We start from the raw sequence: 18,290 nt of genomic DNA, 5'->3' as shown, positions 1-18,290 counted from the left end.
GTATGTAATATCTCTTTGTAGAAACTTACGAAAGATATTAATAATGTAGCAGAATCAAATCTATTATATAGAAGTTCAAAGCTCATTTATCTTGCCTTAATTATCTTGCCTCAGAGAAACAGAGAAACACATCTTCTTACGTTACAAAATTTTCGCACAATTGACGAGCAGCAACAACAGATTTGCGTAACTATTTCCACCAAAAAATAAAAATAATCGAAATGATATCTTCTATTTATCAATGTAAGAGCACGACATCTGCAAATTAGCGCTATTCGTTTCTCGGATATTACGACTCATCTCCAGCCGCGTTGGAACCGGACCGACGCGCGCGAACTAAAAAGATTGATGACGTGTCCCCGATCCGTGTATATACCATCGCGAAACGGGCGATGCAAAATCTTTCATGACTCGCTAATGTTTTGTAACAGTTCTTGTTCTGGCACAAACGTTGATAGATCGTTTCATTGACCAGCGACGAGATGAAGCTCGTCTGTCGTCCGCGAGAAGAACGATCGGCGCGCGATCGAGACGTGATAGAGATGAATGAAAAAAGAGAGAAGGGAAAAAGCGCGAGAAAGAGATAGAGAGAACGGTGTAGAGAGAACGAGGGGGAGGGAAAATCGTGGCAAGGTTGGTGAAGCGATGGGTATAACATAGAGTATATCTGCCTATTATTCACGCGCGAGATAGGTCGAGAAGTGGGGGTTGATCTAGCTCGATCTATGAAAGCCCTGGGGGTGAGGCCAGACTTAGAAAGGTGGGTTAGGGGTTCGTGGCGAATTCTTATAAATCAAAACAGACACGCTATCCCGTCTCATAGGGTGTTTCCACCCTTTCTTACGCCGGCATCTATGCCTTCTTACTTCCTTACCTGGCCGAATGTTGGAAGTAAAGGGAAAGAAAGGAAATAAAATATGACAAGGGGCGCGAAAGCAGGTGTCGGAAAGAATGTTAGAGGGACGAGAAGCGCCACTCGACATCTCGGATGTTGACGTATTATTGAGTTTGTCGCGTATTATCGGTCGCTATCCGGTATCGTTGACAAGGGTACACGTCAAGAGAAAAAAATTGTTAGCTCGAGATATCAACGCAGAAACAATGACCAAGAGATGTTAATCCCACAGATACTGACAAATATACACAACGGATGAATTGAATAAACTATCTACTAAATTAATTAAATGTAATTTTTTTTTCTATCGTCGTCTCTCAAACTTAATATGTCAAATCAAAAGGATATTTTTTCTTTTTAAACAATATTATTGATATTGACTTGTAAAATAGAATAATACAAGTATATAATTTAGAAACGTTTAAAAAAAATATATATATATGTATCATTTTTCGTTTATCTAAAGATTCGTTTATCTTTTGCGCAAGACATTAAAGAATATTCTTCCCCAGACATGTTATGCCCCTGTGACGTGGGATCGGCTGCAGCTATAAGAAGTCTGCCTCGAGTTATGTTACTAAGCATCGGTATTAGCCTATATCGCGATATTATATGTATAGTGATATTCGCCTTTGAAAACAGTTTACTACGCGTATTGCCGTGGCATACGGTTATACGTTCCGTTTTCAGAATAATGTGTACACTGCACTCGCATGTACGCCGTTATGCTACTACTTCTCTGAATAAGACATCAGCATTGGACGCTTTAGGTAGTGAATATTTAATGTTATCGATATTACCTTAAAAGTCATTTGTGCGGAAACGGACGTGAAGCTATTATACACACCATATACGACATTTTGCGTATTACGCAAAATTGATTCAAATTTTTCAAAAGATCGCATTTAGATTTTATCTATCTCGTTAAAAATGCAAACACAATCTCGTGCTGGACTGCGCAGGAAAATGCGATGGCACCATGTTATGAGCAGCGGCATTCTCGCGTTACACTAATGCAATTAAGGATATTGTAATCCTGAATGTAACTCAGTCCGCATGACATAATTATATCTCTCTGCTTATGTGACGCAATATAATAAATGTACATAAGTATATTTGCCCGAAATATAATTTCGCATAATCTCGGTTAGAACAATCGTTGTGCTTGCCCGAGTGTGCTAAAATACAGGTGTAACATTATAGTGGTTGGCACGAAGCGATTTTTGCCTGGTAAATCGTCCTGATAATGTTAACAAGATCCTTGCTATTAAAACTACAAATCTTTTTATTTTTACACATTTGTTCATCTAATCGTCTCCTCCCTTCTCCCGCTTTTTTTTTGCACGTGCTAATCCTTATCGGTTCGAAACATGCAACCGGAAAGATTCTGCCATTAACTATCCGAACGAGCTCTCATATCTTAGTAACGATGGACAACGATTTGGCTATTTCTGTATTCAGCACCTAATATCTCATAACTGACGTTAGAACGTGTCTTCTTATAGAGAGCCCACTCGCCTAATTTACATATGATTTATTTCAGTGAGAAAAGTCAACTAGAAATTTATCATACATTTATTTATAGAATATTATACATGCTCATACATGTACATGACCTTTACACGGCCTCTTTCATCGCATAAGCTTCTTCATAATCATTTAATGATTGATAATCAGTCAAAGTTCCTCTTTTCGTGTTAGAGAGCGCAAGAATGTGCCAAGTTGTGGTTGTAGAAATGTGTTTTTCCGTGAAACAATTCGCGAGATGCATTACTCTACGTCTAGCAATTCCTCTCCGAATCACAATTCACCTTCTGGAAAGACTGGAAGAAAAATTTAATTGCTGAAACGCGAGAAAATCGAGGGAATCGAACATCTGCGATCGCAATTCGCGTTACCGAAGCGCGCCAGTCACACAGCATAGAAACGGAGAGAAACATAGAAAAGACGAAAAGAGAGAAGAAAACTTACGGGGGTTCTGGACGTGCACAGGAGACGGAGGGTTGGTTCGCGTGACGACGGCCGGAGGAGGCATCTTGGCGTGCAAGGCGGCGAGGCATGAGTTCGCCACGTCGTAGATGAGATAAGCACCATAGTATCGGCCCGCACTGCCCATTTTCAATTTATTCTTACTGGGCGCAACCGCCATTTTCGCGTATCACGGCCGCAGATACAACCGCATCCACCTGGGGTGCGCCGATTACCACTTCTCTCATTTAACGATGATCGATTATTTCGGTCGGACTAGATCCGATCGGATCGGGAAACGCGCGCTGGCGAGTCGTCGCTTTCCAAAATATCCTCATGACGAATTCTACTCTTACAAATGTCGAGATAAAAAATCCACACGTCGTTTCTTTTTCTTTTTTTTTTTTTATCGTCCCGTCCCAACATGAATTTCACATTTTCATTAGGGATAATGCGGAGATACGGAGTATCTTGTAAAGCTTGGAGAAGAGATGGCTTCCGATCGTTGAATACAAATTGTGAAATCGACCGTGACTTTTTTCATAAATATGCATTGAAAATTTAAAAAAAAAGAGAAAAAATTGATGTAGATTTAATGAGAGCTCACTATAATGTGGCGTGAGATTAAATATTATATTAACACACTCTTTTATAACTCTTTACCGCCACAGTATATTTTTCTCCTTTCTCTTTTCACACGAGATCCCTCGCTTTCCTTTTTCTTCCGAAAACACAAAACACTCGTCAAAATAAATCGACGAAATTACGAGTTTCCTTTTCGCACCGCTTTCGAAACGCTGATTATCTTTCAAGACAATGAGCTAAGTCATTAATCCTGCATGTCGGACGGTAGGTTAAATAACCGACATTGCTCGCGGATCACATGCACGGCAGTTCGATTCTCCGCAACCACGGCGAATACCACTTGGAACTAATTATCCGGGCGCGCGCAAATATTCCGTCCTTGCATTCTCTCGTGACGAAGCGCTGGACACTGATTTCGATACTGCTCCTTCGAACAGGCCGAGGCCTCGATACGCCGCACGACGGTCGGCGAATCGGTGGGCTGGGCAGCCGAACGGAAACGGTGCGGTTCCGCGGACCGGAAGCCTGGACCGGAAGCGTCACGAGTCAACGGGCGCCTCTCTGATTGCGCGCCGCGGCTAGATAAAAATGTAGCGTGCCGTTTACGTGGTCCGGTTGGAGCCGACGATTGCGATCGCGAATGCGTAATTTTCGTGATTTCGTGGTCCGATGTCCGCGGCGGATAAAATTGTTATTTCTCGCCTGGCGCCAAGGAACGGGTCGCGTTTAATAAACGTTACGTTACGCGGCATTCGAGCACTGAGTTTTTAATTGGCGAGCGCACCGCCGCGCACTGACTTCATATTGGAGCAATAGGAATAACTACCGCCAGCGATATATTATCACGCCGCCGTGCTTCCCGGAAACTTGATACCAGCGCTACATAACAATAGGCGAAAATGGGTCGCTTTAGTCGGTCAGTTTCGCAGCGAGTTTACCGCTGAGTTAAACTGATTTACTCCCATATATATTTGATACTTATAAAGATATGGCAGGATTAAGAACGGTGAGCGATTTAAATAGCTTTGCAAGCTGTTTAAAATACAGTACTAGGAATAATAATAATTTGGGTACTTCCTGGTGATAATATTATAAACCAAATTAATTAAAGATATATAGTCGAGATATTGGTGAAATTTTGCACAAAAACTTGAAGAATCTGATTTCTGTCAATTTATTCTTGCTATAATATTATATTATAAAATATACGGCGGATCATTAGAATTCAATTGACATTTTTATTAATGTGAGCAGTTGTTGCAGTTTAATGCGGAGTAAGAATGAATATTTCAAAAGAAAAATATAACAATAATAATTATAATAATAATTATTATTATAGATATGGTAATTATAGTAATAATATTATGTACATATAATATTTCTGAAAGATTAGCTAAAATACGTGATTATGATGTAATTTCATATTAACGTCTTTATAAATTTAACCTTTTATCTTGCTGAGAGTTGCTGCTCTAGAATTATGATATACGGTTCATGCAAAATTATGGGAATCATCTGTATTGATTTTCGAAGCTTTACAATGTATTGTTCAAATTTTAAGTAGTTTGGCTAACCTCCAAATGCTATCATTTATAAATCGGTATACTTGTTAACGCCGCATTTGTTAATGTTACTTATTCGCATTGGTTATATATTAGCCTTTCTCTTTGTCTTATTCGTTAAATCGTTTCCAAAATTGTCAAAAAATTATAAATTGTAATACTGAAAGAAAATACCAAAAAGAGATTTTAATTTATATGAATACAAGATTTTTTTTTCATCGTTGCATTTACTGATAATATAGCAGTATAATCGCTCGGTATTAAAAAAAAATCATTTTATATTTTTAAAAAAGACCCGATTTTTCATCACGGTGCACAATTAAATCCATAAATTGCATTACAATACTGCAACGGAAGTAGTGCGATTTTAACGAGTTTCAAGGATTACAAATGTGCATAGTCAAAATCGGACTGTAATGAAAAAGTTTGAAGAGCCTATTGAATCCAAAATGTAATAACATACAATTTCGAAACAATAATAATCGTCCGTTATCTGAAATTACAATATTTTACAACGCAAACGCGCAATATGTATATATATATGTATATATATGTATATATATATATATATATATATATATATGTATATATATATATTTTATTTTACCAGAGTACTTTGACAACAAAGCGTTTTTGTTCCTACTTTGACGTTTCGCGTTATATCCAAGGCACAAAACAGGCAATATTAATCCGATCCGAATTTTAGATGCGCTTTGTGGCGCGTACAACTGTTGCGCCCAGGCAGACATCGATACGCAACATCGGATTGCCGTATAAAAAATGTAATTGCAGTCCCAAAATAATCCGCGGGCGAGTTTCCCCCGGCTGTTTGTTTCACTGGTATGTTTTTCTATCTACTGCGGTGTGTCGTGCGCGCGTCCGTTTTCGTCTTTAATAATTAATACGTTCATATCCGGTTATATGCGGATGCGTTCTGCGCGATGCATTCTCTATGCATTCTCGCCGTCCGTCGCGCTCACTCTATATCCAAATGGTCATCATCATCATCATCGCCCGGATCCACACACACGCCGTATGCTGATCATTACCAACTGAAACCAACGCTTCTGCAAACAATGGGCATCGTCGTATGGTCATGCTTGAGCTATCGCGCCGCGCAATTATCGGAATCGATTATCCATCGTATCGGATGGAATTGGCGGGCAGCTTGCGGTCGGATCGCGCGAAAGTCGAATCGTCGTGTACGGCTTGTATTATTGTAGACTTGCACTTTAGGTTTGCGACACCAGACCCCGATCAACGATTAACGAGATTTTCGCCGACATTCGTTCGCGTTACGAGGACGATTGATGGTGCACTGCGTAGGCGTTTGCTGACAGGCTATCACCGGGCCTCGTCAAAGACACACTCGTATGCTTATCGCTTGTGCATATTATGTGCATATATATATAAGGCCGTGTGCAAATACAAGAGGAAAAAACAATCACAAGGAATCAATTCCGAAGCGCGCAAAAGCGTCACACTCTGACATATGTGTGCCGCATTTTCTCTCTTCTATTATTAAATCTAAGCTGATAAATAAGAAAATAATCTGAAAATACTATTTTATGAAAAGCTTTATATATCGCGCGGCGAATTACAATTTCAAGAATATCATGTATAAGTTGGAGTAAACTAGTAATAAACCACACTGCACGTCCAAATTTTTATTATTAACTTTGTCTCGATGTAGGTCAACTTTTTTTATTCCATACTTTTGTGTGTTATTGTAGAATACTTGCAAATGTAAGGTATGACACTTGCAACTAACACAAAGTTTACTAATAAAAACTTTTCTATTTTACAATATGTAGTTGTAAATAAAAAAAATTTTTCTTCGTAAAAAAAACTTTTCAGTTCTAAATATAAATATCGTTGAATAAGAAAAATTATTCTATAAATTTTTTAAAATAGAACACGGAAAAGTAAAACTAAACAGACTCGTATCGAAAAGTATACTTTGCAGAGAAAAACTTATTAATTTCTATATAATAAATATTTCATTAACATTTTCAATTAACCTTGCTACTATTCTAATTTCTCATTTGCTAATTTACACATATATCTGCTTTCGGATTTAAAATAATTATACCATTAATATCTTTGTCAAATGTTCACGTATTCTGCACAAGTTATAAATATATCTTTCAAAAATAGAAATATTCTTGAGTTTTTGCAAATCTTAGATAAAGAAAATCTATGAAAAGTATATGTATTTATCTATCGTCCACACACTGCCTCCCTTAGTCGAGATACAATTTGATCCCACACTTCTTACATATATATACAATATATATTTTTCCTTATCTCTCGTTTTTACATTTTATCATATCTCGACTCTGCACGCACGTCCGCTTTCGTCGGGTTCGTCGCTCCGTTCTGGTGCGCCTGTTTCAGTATGCATGCCCGTCCTAAGTACGGCTCTTCGTAGGCGCGTCACACGCTCGTCGTCGGTGGTATACAGGCGACGGACGGGCATATCGTATCGCACACGGAGAAACGACGCGGCTCGGTTACAACGCGAACGTACCTGCGACAATGGCACCGACGGGACGCGCGACAGGAAGGTGGCCGTATCAAATGCTTAACAGTCGACACAATGCCACGTACATATACCGATACACACCGGTCGCTCCGCAAGCGCGATTGTTGCCGCACCGGGCGCGAGCGCACATTGTTACTTCCGTCGTGAAACGTTTGACCACGAGGGCTAATTTCACCGGGAATCGTGAATCTTGAACTGTCCGCGATGCGCTTAGAACAAAATTTCTTCTCCCGTACATATGTATATGCATATATATTTTTTCTTATTATTAATATAGATTTCTTATTATTATAGATTATTATTATTATATGTATAATACTTTCATTATATATTAATATACATATATGTATATTATAGATATAGATATATACTTTCATTACATTAATTATGATATATGACGAAACATTATTGAAATTAATGTTTGTAAGCAGAAAATAGTTTTTTTGTGAAACAAATTATAAAAATTAAAATGTATCTCTTTGGATAATGAGCGTAGAATTTTCACGGTAAAGATAAAAAAATATACATGCGATACAAGTAATAAAAGTATTACTTTAGCCAATTGCAAATTTTTAAATACACTAACTAAGTCTTTGCTTGTAGATATGATATTTTGCTATTGCAGATACTCCCTCTTCCTCTCATCATAAATGTATAATGATTAATATATATGATCTGTAATGTCCAAACATTACATTTAGTCATCAGCAGATTAAATGAAAGCGTAAATGACGTCAACATTGTTCCGAAATTAGATGCACACTATGCCTGGTATAAATACACGTGCGCACGTGAACCAGGGACATTGTTATTCCCCGGTGCAACGCTCGACCACGTTACAACGCTAATTTCAAAGCGTGCCGTTAGCAAGTTGATGTAATTTATGATCGCGAAATATAGACGTGATCAGAACATTCGTGCGTAGCGTTAACAAAAGATATTTAAACGATGTAATCAGATAAATGTAGCTTGAATTACCGGGTATTTTTTGGTATGTTTCGACGAGAATATAAAATAACATATCAGCTTTCTCTCGTTTGTCTCTGTAAAAGGATGACAGAAAAACAGCGTCATGTATATTTTAGAAAAGGGAATTATCACATCTTTACTATATATCACCCACTTTAACAATTTAATCTATGTGACACATTTACACCATCCTTACACTAAGCTGATCATAAAACAATCTTTAATATCCATTATCTAGAATCGATATCAGCACGGTATCTCGAAAGTTTCGAGGGCCACTTCGCGTTACGGTGCATTTAATTGCCAAATGATCGTTAGAAAGACTATGAGACCACGAATTAATGTCATAGATGCATTTATCGGCTTGGAGGGCAGACGGTGAATATAGGCTAATGGTTAAAGTTGATTATATTACCAGTCACAACCGACACTTAAGTGGTTAACAAGACATTATCTTTGCGTAATACATATTAAGCTAAAACGAAGTGTAGAATGTTTGCTTGCACAATTCGTGGTTGACATTTATAGATTTGTAACAAAATATTTTTTAATACCAATTTTATTAAATTGTTTTGCATAAAAATGTTATAACTGCCCTTATATAGAAACTCTCAATTACATTTATTTACATAAAATCGGCTTTACCGTCGAAGAACTATCGACTTCTCTGAAGAGAAAGTTCTCTCTCACAATTTTTAAATTTCAATAAAACATAATTTTATCTCTGCGCTCCGTCGTGTTGTTTAATAATTCTATCTATTCTGCCTAGCGTTAAGAAATATTTCTTTTATTGCGTTTTTCAATCTTTTTTCACCCCATCCTTTTTTATCCAACCTTTTTTACCACCAGTTGCTTTCGGGGTTGCGCTCCTTTCATATCGGATTGCATAAACGTCTTTCGAAGTTGTTACAAGGCCGCTCGCATAGCTCTACAGATGTATTGTTCTCGGATTCTTAGATACGAATACACTCGCCTCTGTACGTATGTTACAATTCTCACGAGCGTGGTGTCTCGCCTGTATTTCCTCCAGAAACTTCATCCCCAGACTTTCGCACGTATACGTATCCACTACTCACCACTTACGCGAATACACTCAACAGGTTACTGCGCCCACAGAACTTACTGCTACGGTGTATTCAGCGCGATTTCGTTTTGTTTCTGTAATATACTTCGCGTTTTCTAAAGGTGAACAGGACGATTGGAAAAGTAAAAGTAAATGGAAAAAGTTGGCGCCGACAAAATTAGAGAAAAGCAAGGGATTCACTTCCTGTCCGAGCTTAAACGGTAGTCGCCCAAAGTAAATAAAAGACTTGTATTAAGCGACAATTTATCAGGCGTAATCAGAGTGAGTTTCCGTTTATACGATTGTATAGAATATTATTATAAATAAATAGTATTACAGGAAGATAACAACGTAAAATTACAAAAATAATATTACGTTTTTAATTATAATTATCTTTATAACACGACTTATAAAAAAATGATTTTTATGAATTATATATGTAGTATATAACACATATATATTTTTTTCTCAAAATTTCTTATTTATTTGCATTTAAAAAATTTGCATTCTACAGTTAGCTCTACACTGTTTTCGTACTCCATTTGATATTAACATAGAATTGTACCTATGACTTGAATAACATCGCGAGTGCTGATACTACGCATTTAAATCACAAATGCAAAATTCCGATCGATGATGATAACAACGGATAGAGGAAGACGTCGAAAATGGAGTCAGTAGAGATGGTAATTGAGCATTGGTTACAGATTGCGAAGAGCCATGAGAACGGAATGGTCGGGCGAAGGAAAACCGGGTACAGGATCGAAGATAGAATGGGGCAAAGGTAGAAGAAGAGCGAGTTTCGCATTAGGAGTAATAGGCATTATCTCCCATCGATCCCGGCTCACCACCCTGCTTCTACCACCTCGCGCATCACCCACCATCTCCCTAGAGCTGGATGGGTGATTGGTTCCTTCGAGCTAACCCGAGAAAAAACGCATGGGAATTCTGCCGGCCATGGGCACGGCGGACAGCATCCTGATCGCGAAATGCGGGTAGCGGACTTGGGAAGAATCAAGAAAGACGTACGTGACGTATATTATTGGTAAGATGCTACACGTGCCTTATTCAGAAATGTTGAAAACGAAAAGGTCATTCTAATAAGAATTATTCTTTTTATTTAGAAAATAGTTTGTTATTAAATTAAAATTGTGACTAAAACAAATCTGCATTATTTATTAAAATTTGTAATTAAAAAAATCACACAATATTTCTAATAAAAATTTGTTTGAAGAAATCAAATATTATAATAAAAAATCAAAGTTTTATTAGTTCTGCGAGTTACAAATGCACAACTCACTCAGTTTAATTTATATATATATATATATATTTGCGAATTGATAAAACGTAGATTCGGAATTCTCCTGGATTTTACTTAATTCAACTCCGAAAATAGTTTTCAGATACTGCAATTCCATTTCTCCAATAGCGATAATTAATCAATATAAATTAGAGCATTCGTTACATAGAATTTCAAAGTCAACGATGTACGAAGAGAAGCGTGATATCGTACTGTAGTTTTTACAGTAGTTTTACCACTTTTCCATCACCGCGCGGCGCGGTAGTGGTGTGGTGCAGCAGGTGGAAGAAGGATGACGGTGACTAATTGTCGTAAAGGCGATCATGATACGTCCAGCCTCGTAAATCTGATTGGCTACGCTTACTGATCCCGCTCGCAATCTTGCAGCGAGATCGTTCGACGCCACACGTACGTCGTTTGGCGCCAAAATTCGGGTCGGAATTTTAGATTCATCGAAATCGCCTGCAGTCTTTTTCACAAAGATCGAGAGATATAAGATTCCTTGACGAGGCATCGTTGAAATAAGGACGGAAGACGATCTAGATGCAATCGCAAGTGTGTCTTCAAGTGGAAACTGCAAATCACAGGAGTTACGTGCGATCGAGGACGGAGAAATAATACGATAGTAGATTAAAACTCAGGACTGCATCGTCGCGAGATGATGCAGCTTAAAGCATCCGATAATAATATGTAAAACGTAATGATATTACTTCTTTCTGAATAAATATATAAAAATAATATGTATCATTAAAAAATAAAAAGAATTGATCTTTCTTGCGATTTACTCATGTCCAAGTAAAAGCAAGAATAGAAAAAGTAATTGAACACGAGTATCAATCGATAAATCTGGCACACAAGATAGAGAGTTCAATGTGTGGAAATGTAATCTTGTCCTACTTTATCTAAGTCCGAACGATTTAAGTGCAAAAAAGTAATTGGGCGCGATCATGAAGGAAACCGGACTTTACATCGTACCGCACGCACGCGATGGTAAACTGAAGTAAGAACGGCAATGAGAATAAAAGAGCAGACTAGTAACAGGGAAAATCGAGAAAATGATGACTGAGTGCATCACACAGTGGAAGCCATATTTACTTGTGTGGCATACGGTTCGCTCTGTAGTTTCAAGGAAAGGCAGAAGATAGCTAGATAGGTAATACGATGCGCCAGCAGCATCCCTTATCCAAAGGCAACCCGTTCTGTCTTTCCCCGTTTTCCATCCACTCCCTCTGTTCTTTCTTCTCGACGGATCCGTACTCTCCGATAAGTTAGTCTCCATCGAGATTATCTAGAGAGTTCTGTTAGGTTATTACAACGTTTGGGGGATATGGCAGTCCCGATCTAATAACCGAATTGTTCTCTCAAATTCATTCTCGCGAAAGAGGTTGGTCGCTAACCCGCGTCACCTTTTGCTCCGTTCCACTGAATTTCCTTTGCTTCCATTTCACGAACTAAAGCCTCCACATGCATTTATATTAAATCCATTTCGAATTAATACGTCGAGATTCATAAATAGTTTGGAAGTTTCTAAAATCTTAGAAACAGTTGTCGCTCTGAACGCGTAGCACATATAACACAGTTGGCTTGAATTCACTGCTATCATAATTAAATGGCAAACGAACTTCCGTGTTTCCGAAGCTTCCATGAAATTTTAGGTGGAATAATATAGAACTCGTAAATAGTTTGGATGTCTTCCCTACGTTGTAGATGCTCATTGAGAATCTGTCTCTTTCAAGAATTGTGCGGAGTAAATTACGCTTCTAAACAACAGATACGCGAGTAACTTCATCTGTGAGAATGAGATCTTATTAGTAAAGTAAGAGCACTTCTTCGTCCAACAGCTTCAAGAATAGTCACAATAAGAAGAGAACGCGACATATATCCCGACTACAAGGTAGCGATGTAAAATTTTTAATAGGAACGCGGAGAGTGTACCTGCAATCCGTAGAACATTATACGTATAACGAGGGTAAGAGGTATTAGTCTTGCACGAATGAAAGTCTGCCATAATGCAATAGTGAAGATAGCATCCTCTCTCCTTCCTTAGAAGGTAATAAATACGCAAATAAACTTTGCTCGTTAACCTATCGGACTTCGATAGACTTGGCCGATCTTCGTTTAATTTGGTTGCGTGCATCAGATAAAAATGCTGTATTTCGCGGATGATCGCGAAAAAGTCTCCGTCTCGGGAGACGCAACTTGCTTAATTGCGAGAATGATATAGATATAATGATATACACTTTTCTGAAAGTTAAACATTCAACAAATTTTACGGAAATAATCTCAACTGTATTATAAAGCGTTTTTCCTGCATGTGTTATAATTCAAGTTATGCATTCTTTCAATGTAATTTTAGAAAAATTCTCAAAAGATCACATTATTTCTATCATTTATTCACAATCTAATTATATGATGATGTTTCGCGTGATGGAAGTATAAGTTTGCAAATTTTTCTTATGTAAATGAAAATCTTGCTTGTTTGCAGTGTAATTAAGCAATATGTTTAATTAACTTCCTAAAGTAATCCTTCTGAATGAATCTGTTTGCAGGATCTTTCTAAGAACATATTTGCAACAAGCATTGTATTAAAGTCTAAACCGCAAGGTACGTCGTGGTTTTAAAGCACCTACTGGATAATTCAAACTATTTCAAAACTTTCAACGCGCTTGCTGCTTTAGTCCTTGTATATTCACAGTTGAAGAAGAAATATGTCAATACTTTTACGCTTTTAACCTTGATATCTTATATACAAACGTAGTATGTCGTTAAACATATTATAACAAAAATGACTCTTACATGAGACACGTTGTACTTTCCAATATATATTATATTTTATATTGTTTTTATTATAAATATATTATTAAATATTTTTCACTTGAAAATGATCATATGTAAATATATTTTTTATCTTTTACGGATGACATTTCCATCGCGCATTGTCGCGATAAAAAGATATGTACTCGGAGAAGCATAACTTTACTTTTATTCCGTACGTCTTGCAAGTGTACAGCAAAAAAATTAAATTTCCTGTCGCGTATACCGGTACACGTTATTGTTTTCACTCGCGACATGTTACATTGGTAACGCGTTAGGTGAATGTGCTATAATATTAAGTGGTATCTTATGTAATACCTACCCTACCTATCTTCAAACGTCGAGCACTTCGTTTCACATCGCCTCCTCATTTCGTGCTCTTTCTTCCCGCTGTTATACTTCGTCGTATTCTTTATCCTCGTCCGTAGAACGTAATTCAATTCGTCGAGCGGAGTGGAGGCATCAAAATATTAGCATATTGATCAGCCTACCCGCGACCCGCTCTCTTAAATCCACGAGCGTAAAACGCACTTAATGCGAGCAACCACTTTGGCTGTTACTACAGCGAATGCAATATCCGTCGCTCGTAGTAAGCGTCCACGTTGTATTCGTTATCTGACAAGTTTTTACAACATGCATAAAGAAGGCGCCGTCGTACACGCAGGTTCTTCGTTCTTCATTTATAAACGGGACAGGCATACGAAAGTGGTGACAATATACCGTACTGCATGAATAGATATATTGTATAATGCGCACTTCTGCTAGTCTTCTGTAATGTGCGCAACTATGTTATATTCTGCATAAATAATGTTGTGTACCGCGTGTGTTGAAAGGATTCTACGGACACCCGGTGGTTTCAGTTTCGCAGCGAGCGTAAAAAAAATTGAAACGTCATTCGAGTTGAGTGAAATAAATTACGTGCCGGTTATAGAGTGCACATAGACCCTCAATATTGCGTGTCACGATGCTTTTACCGAGTTTATATTGCTTTATATTTAGAGAATGAGACGGAAAGAGAATCGTTATGAAAATAAAATATAAAATAAGCGAAAAAAGAATGTACGAGTTTCAAGTTTTATAATACGTATATTTAAGATATTTATTGAGTGATTAAAAAATCCTTTATTTTTATCGTGATATTTGTGCAAACAAAAAGAACTGCATGTCTCTTTAAACCGATTTCGCACCGAGGCAATTACGACAAAGGCGAAACATTTCTGAAATCCCTCTGTGAAATAGCTCCAATGAGGGATGCGACGCGTATGATAATAATGAATTTTCAAATATCGGCACGTGAACGTGCCTAATGATGGCGCGTTTTAGCGCGGGGACAACGAGCTTTGAAGAGGTACGTTATCCATGCTCGCCCTTTCAAACAACCCTTCAGCGACACGCGACCTTCAGATTAAAGCAAATTTTACACTGCAGATAGTTTTGCACTAGTGCTATTCTTGCAGCCGCACACAGTGGATAGGATCAGTACAGAGCATCTTCAGTAATCAAAATTTTTGTTAAATCGAAAATCACATAATTTAGATTACGCGCACACATTTGTTAAATTACATTATTCTTTTATATAATTATATTATTCTTAGAATATTTTTCTCTACAATGAATAAAAGTATTAAGTAGAAAAATTCAAAATATAAAATGTGATTAGTAGAGGAAACAATTCAATAACATGTAAGTTAAATTAATGAAATTAATATTGACTTACTGCCACTTGTTTTTATGATAAAATAATTCAATTGTATTTAATGATGCTTTCGACGTAAATTAAATGTTGAATATTGATAAAATACCTATCAATAATAATATTATCAATTAACGTCAATTAAAACATAACTCGTGTAGATTATTATCAATTTTTAAGTACACTAAACGATGCAAAATGTAAATATTGCTCGCGTAGTAAATATATTTTCAATGCTTTTTTGTGCGATTTAGAAATTTCTAATCTTATATATATATATTTACGATTTACATCATTTTATACACATTAAATAGTGTTTGAAATAATATTATCAATAATATATTCTACTTTATAGACGCGAAATGCAAATTTTATTTCGAGATCATAATTTTGCAAGATTTAGAAAAAAATTAGAAGGATTATTTGCTAGTTCAATGTATTTGCTTCATAAATCAAAGCATCCTGGCGTTATTATTACAGTACATCACTTGGTCACTCGGGCAGTCGATTCGATGGCACGTCGAACCAAACGATTTACGGTAGGTCGTGCATCTCGAGGCGCGAGAACTCGACCCGGTCGGCGAACACGACTTCCGCATCCGGCTTATAGCTGCTGCTTTATAGGGTAGGTAGGTGTACGAGGGAATGCTCTAGTCACCCAGCCAACCAGCGCCGCGCCAGTTAACCAGTCAACCAGTCAGCTAGCTACCTAGCTAGCCAAGCACCGACATATCGTGGACGCTATACCAGTTTGACGCTTGGTGATCAGTGAAGCATCCACTATTAAAGGAGAGAAACATAAGAAAGAACTTACTAGTCACAGCCCCTGTATAACATCTTCTAACCGATATAACTAGCATAGTTATACCGGCGTGAGCAGTGCATTTTTTGCTAGTAGGAAGACTAGAGATTAAACGAAGAACGGGATGATTCACAATTAGATGTTTCTTTGGAATAACGGAAGTGAGCACGATATATCGTTACAGCAATTCTGCCAAAATTTATAAATGTTTTTTGTATCAAAGGCTTTAGAATGTTGTAAGATTTGGTTCAGGAATGTACAATAATTCTAGAGAATATATAATGAATTTTTCTTGATAGTAGAGAAGAGAAAATATTTTACACTCAGTTTTTAGATAAAGCAATTTTCATGGATTTTATAATTATCGATTAGTTATTATTGAATACGTCAGCATTTTAATACTCAAACATTGATTATCAAAACAACAAACATGACCATTTTTGAAGTTAAGGAAAAAATAATTCCAAATCTGTCGTAGTTGATTATTAATTAATAAAAAAAATTTCTAAAACTTATTTTCTGTGTATAGATAATTATTATATTATGTAATTCAAGTAAAAATTTACTTGAAAAATGCGATAAAGATTTCATTAGTTTCAATATATGTATAATGTTACATAAATAGACTTAGGCAATCGCGAGCGCAGTGGCAAATAAATATCACTTGCGTGATCATTTTCCATCCAATATAATGCACATTCAGCGTCGATCAAATTTTGTGTACCTTTTTTCTCCGGAATCGTCTTTTGCGGGTAAGTCTCCTTGATGCCAAATTTTAGATTTATCCTTCGATGAAAAGGGGTCAGATTTTGCTCCGGTATTTGAGGCAATCGGCCAAGTTGCACGCAAACCCATGCGGTTTTCCACGTGTATAGTACGAGACTTTGCGCTGTAACGGACGTAGAGAAAGGAGAGAATTTCGGCGAAGATTCCGATTCATACTTCGTCTACTTCCGCGATGGTATGCTTCTTCTATGTATTCCAACGTCGCCAGTATTGCGCGCCCTCGTTCCCTTGGGAACCGTATACGAAGATATCTCGTCGAATATTTCGAACTCTTTATCCGCGACAATATCTTTCCTCCTCCCTCTATTTCTCTCACCCTCTCACGCCCTCGTTCTCTGAATCTCCCTCTCTATACATATAGCGCGCCATTTGAGGGTGCAAGGGAGCAGTGTACGAGTCCGCTTGATATTACCACGTTGGGTTTTTACGGGAAAATGGGTTCTAAGCACCGACAGCGGACTCGTTCCCGGCTAAAACAATATCATTTCATCCCACGGTACCTTCCCCCCGTTCCTCCCCGCCCGGATCACTTGTTTGGCCGCGACAGGTACTGCCTCGACTTTTCGCATCGCATCCCATCGGACTACGACCAGCAGCTATTCGGTCCTCTGGGTCACGACCATACTAGAATCCGTACGACTGAGCGTAGAGCAGTGCGGCAGCATGGGCAGTAGTAGTCGCAGCCATACCCCTTCGTCTCCATCAAGTTTAACTTGGCGCAGCGAATTTCCAAGTACCGTTTTACGAGTTTTCGTTGCCACTGGGAATAGACGGATCAGTCGTTACGCCGCTCGGCAAATGTTATTCCCGAAGTGAGTACCCCGTGGTATGCTCTCCCGGCCATCTCCACGGAGAAGGACTGATAATCAATTTTGCAATGCGATTCCAATTCGTTTGCGACGCATTTGGGGCTACGAAAATGTCGTTAGCTGACTGGCGTTCACCCTCATTCTATTTCGTCAGACCGAAGTTTTTCAGTTTCTCTTTAAATCGTTCAGATTTTCACGATATCGTCTGATAGATATGTTTTTTTTCAATAATTAATACGAATCTCGAAAAAGAAATAAGTTTGTGATTTATATATGTATATATATATATATATATATATATATATATATATATATATATATACACACGTGTCTCATGTGTCATGTGTCAATATATATATACGTATATCGATTTTGTATTTGTATGTCACACTTGGTATGAAGGAACGTATGTTGCGAAGAAATAGAAATTTTCTTCTACAATTTGTAAGTGTCACACGCCATACGTATAAATTTACACGATATGTAAAACGCGTATTCT

At 37.6% G+C, this 18,290-nt stretch overlaps 1 protein-coding gene across 8 annotated transcripts in view; it reads right to left on the bottom strand.

Moving 5' to 3' along the window:
* LOC114941244 (cytotoxic granule associated RNA binding protein TIA1) overlaps positions 1–18,290 on the bottom strand; it is a 482,662-nt gene that overhangs the window by 171,175 nt on the left and 293,197 nt on the right. The window contains exons 1-2 of one of the 8 annotated variants that reach the window (XM_085484976.1): positions 5,618–5,765; positions 2,867–4,327 (exon numbers count right to left, since the gene is read on the bottom strand). The exons of the other annotated variants lie outside the window; for them this stretch is intronic. Coding sequence (XP_085341102.1) covers positions 2,867–3,044 — 178 coding nt within the window. The 5' untranslated portion in view covers positions 3,045–4,327; positions 5,618–5,765. Of the gene's footprint in view, positions 1–2,866; positions 4,328–5,617; positions 5,766–18,290 lie in introns of those variants that run through there. 8 annotated transcript variants of the gene reach the window in all.

This window comes from Nylanderia fulva, unplaced genomic scaffold, assembly GCF_048542155.1.
Source record: "Nylanderia fulva isolate GAGA-0341 unplaced genomic scaffold, ASM4854215v1 Scaffold33, whole genome shotgun sequence".
Classification (NCBI taxonomy): Eukaryota; Metazoa; Arthropoda; class Insecta; order Hymenoptera; family Formicidae; genus Nylanderia; species Nylanderia fulva.
This window is presented reverse-complemented; position numbering and strand designations above follow the sequence as displayed.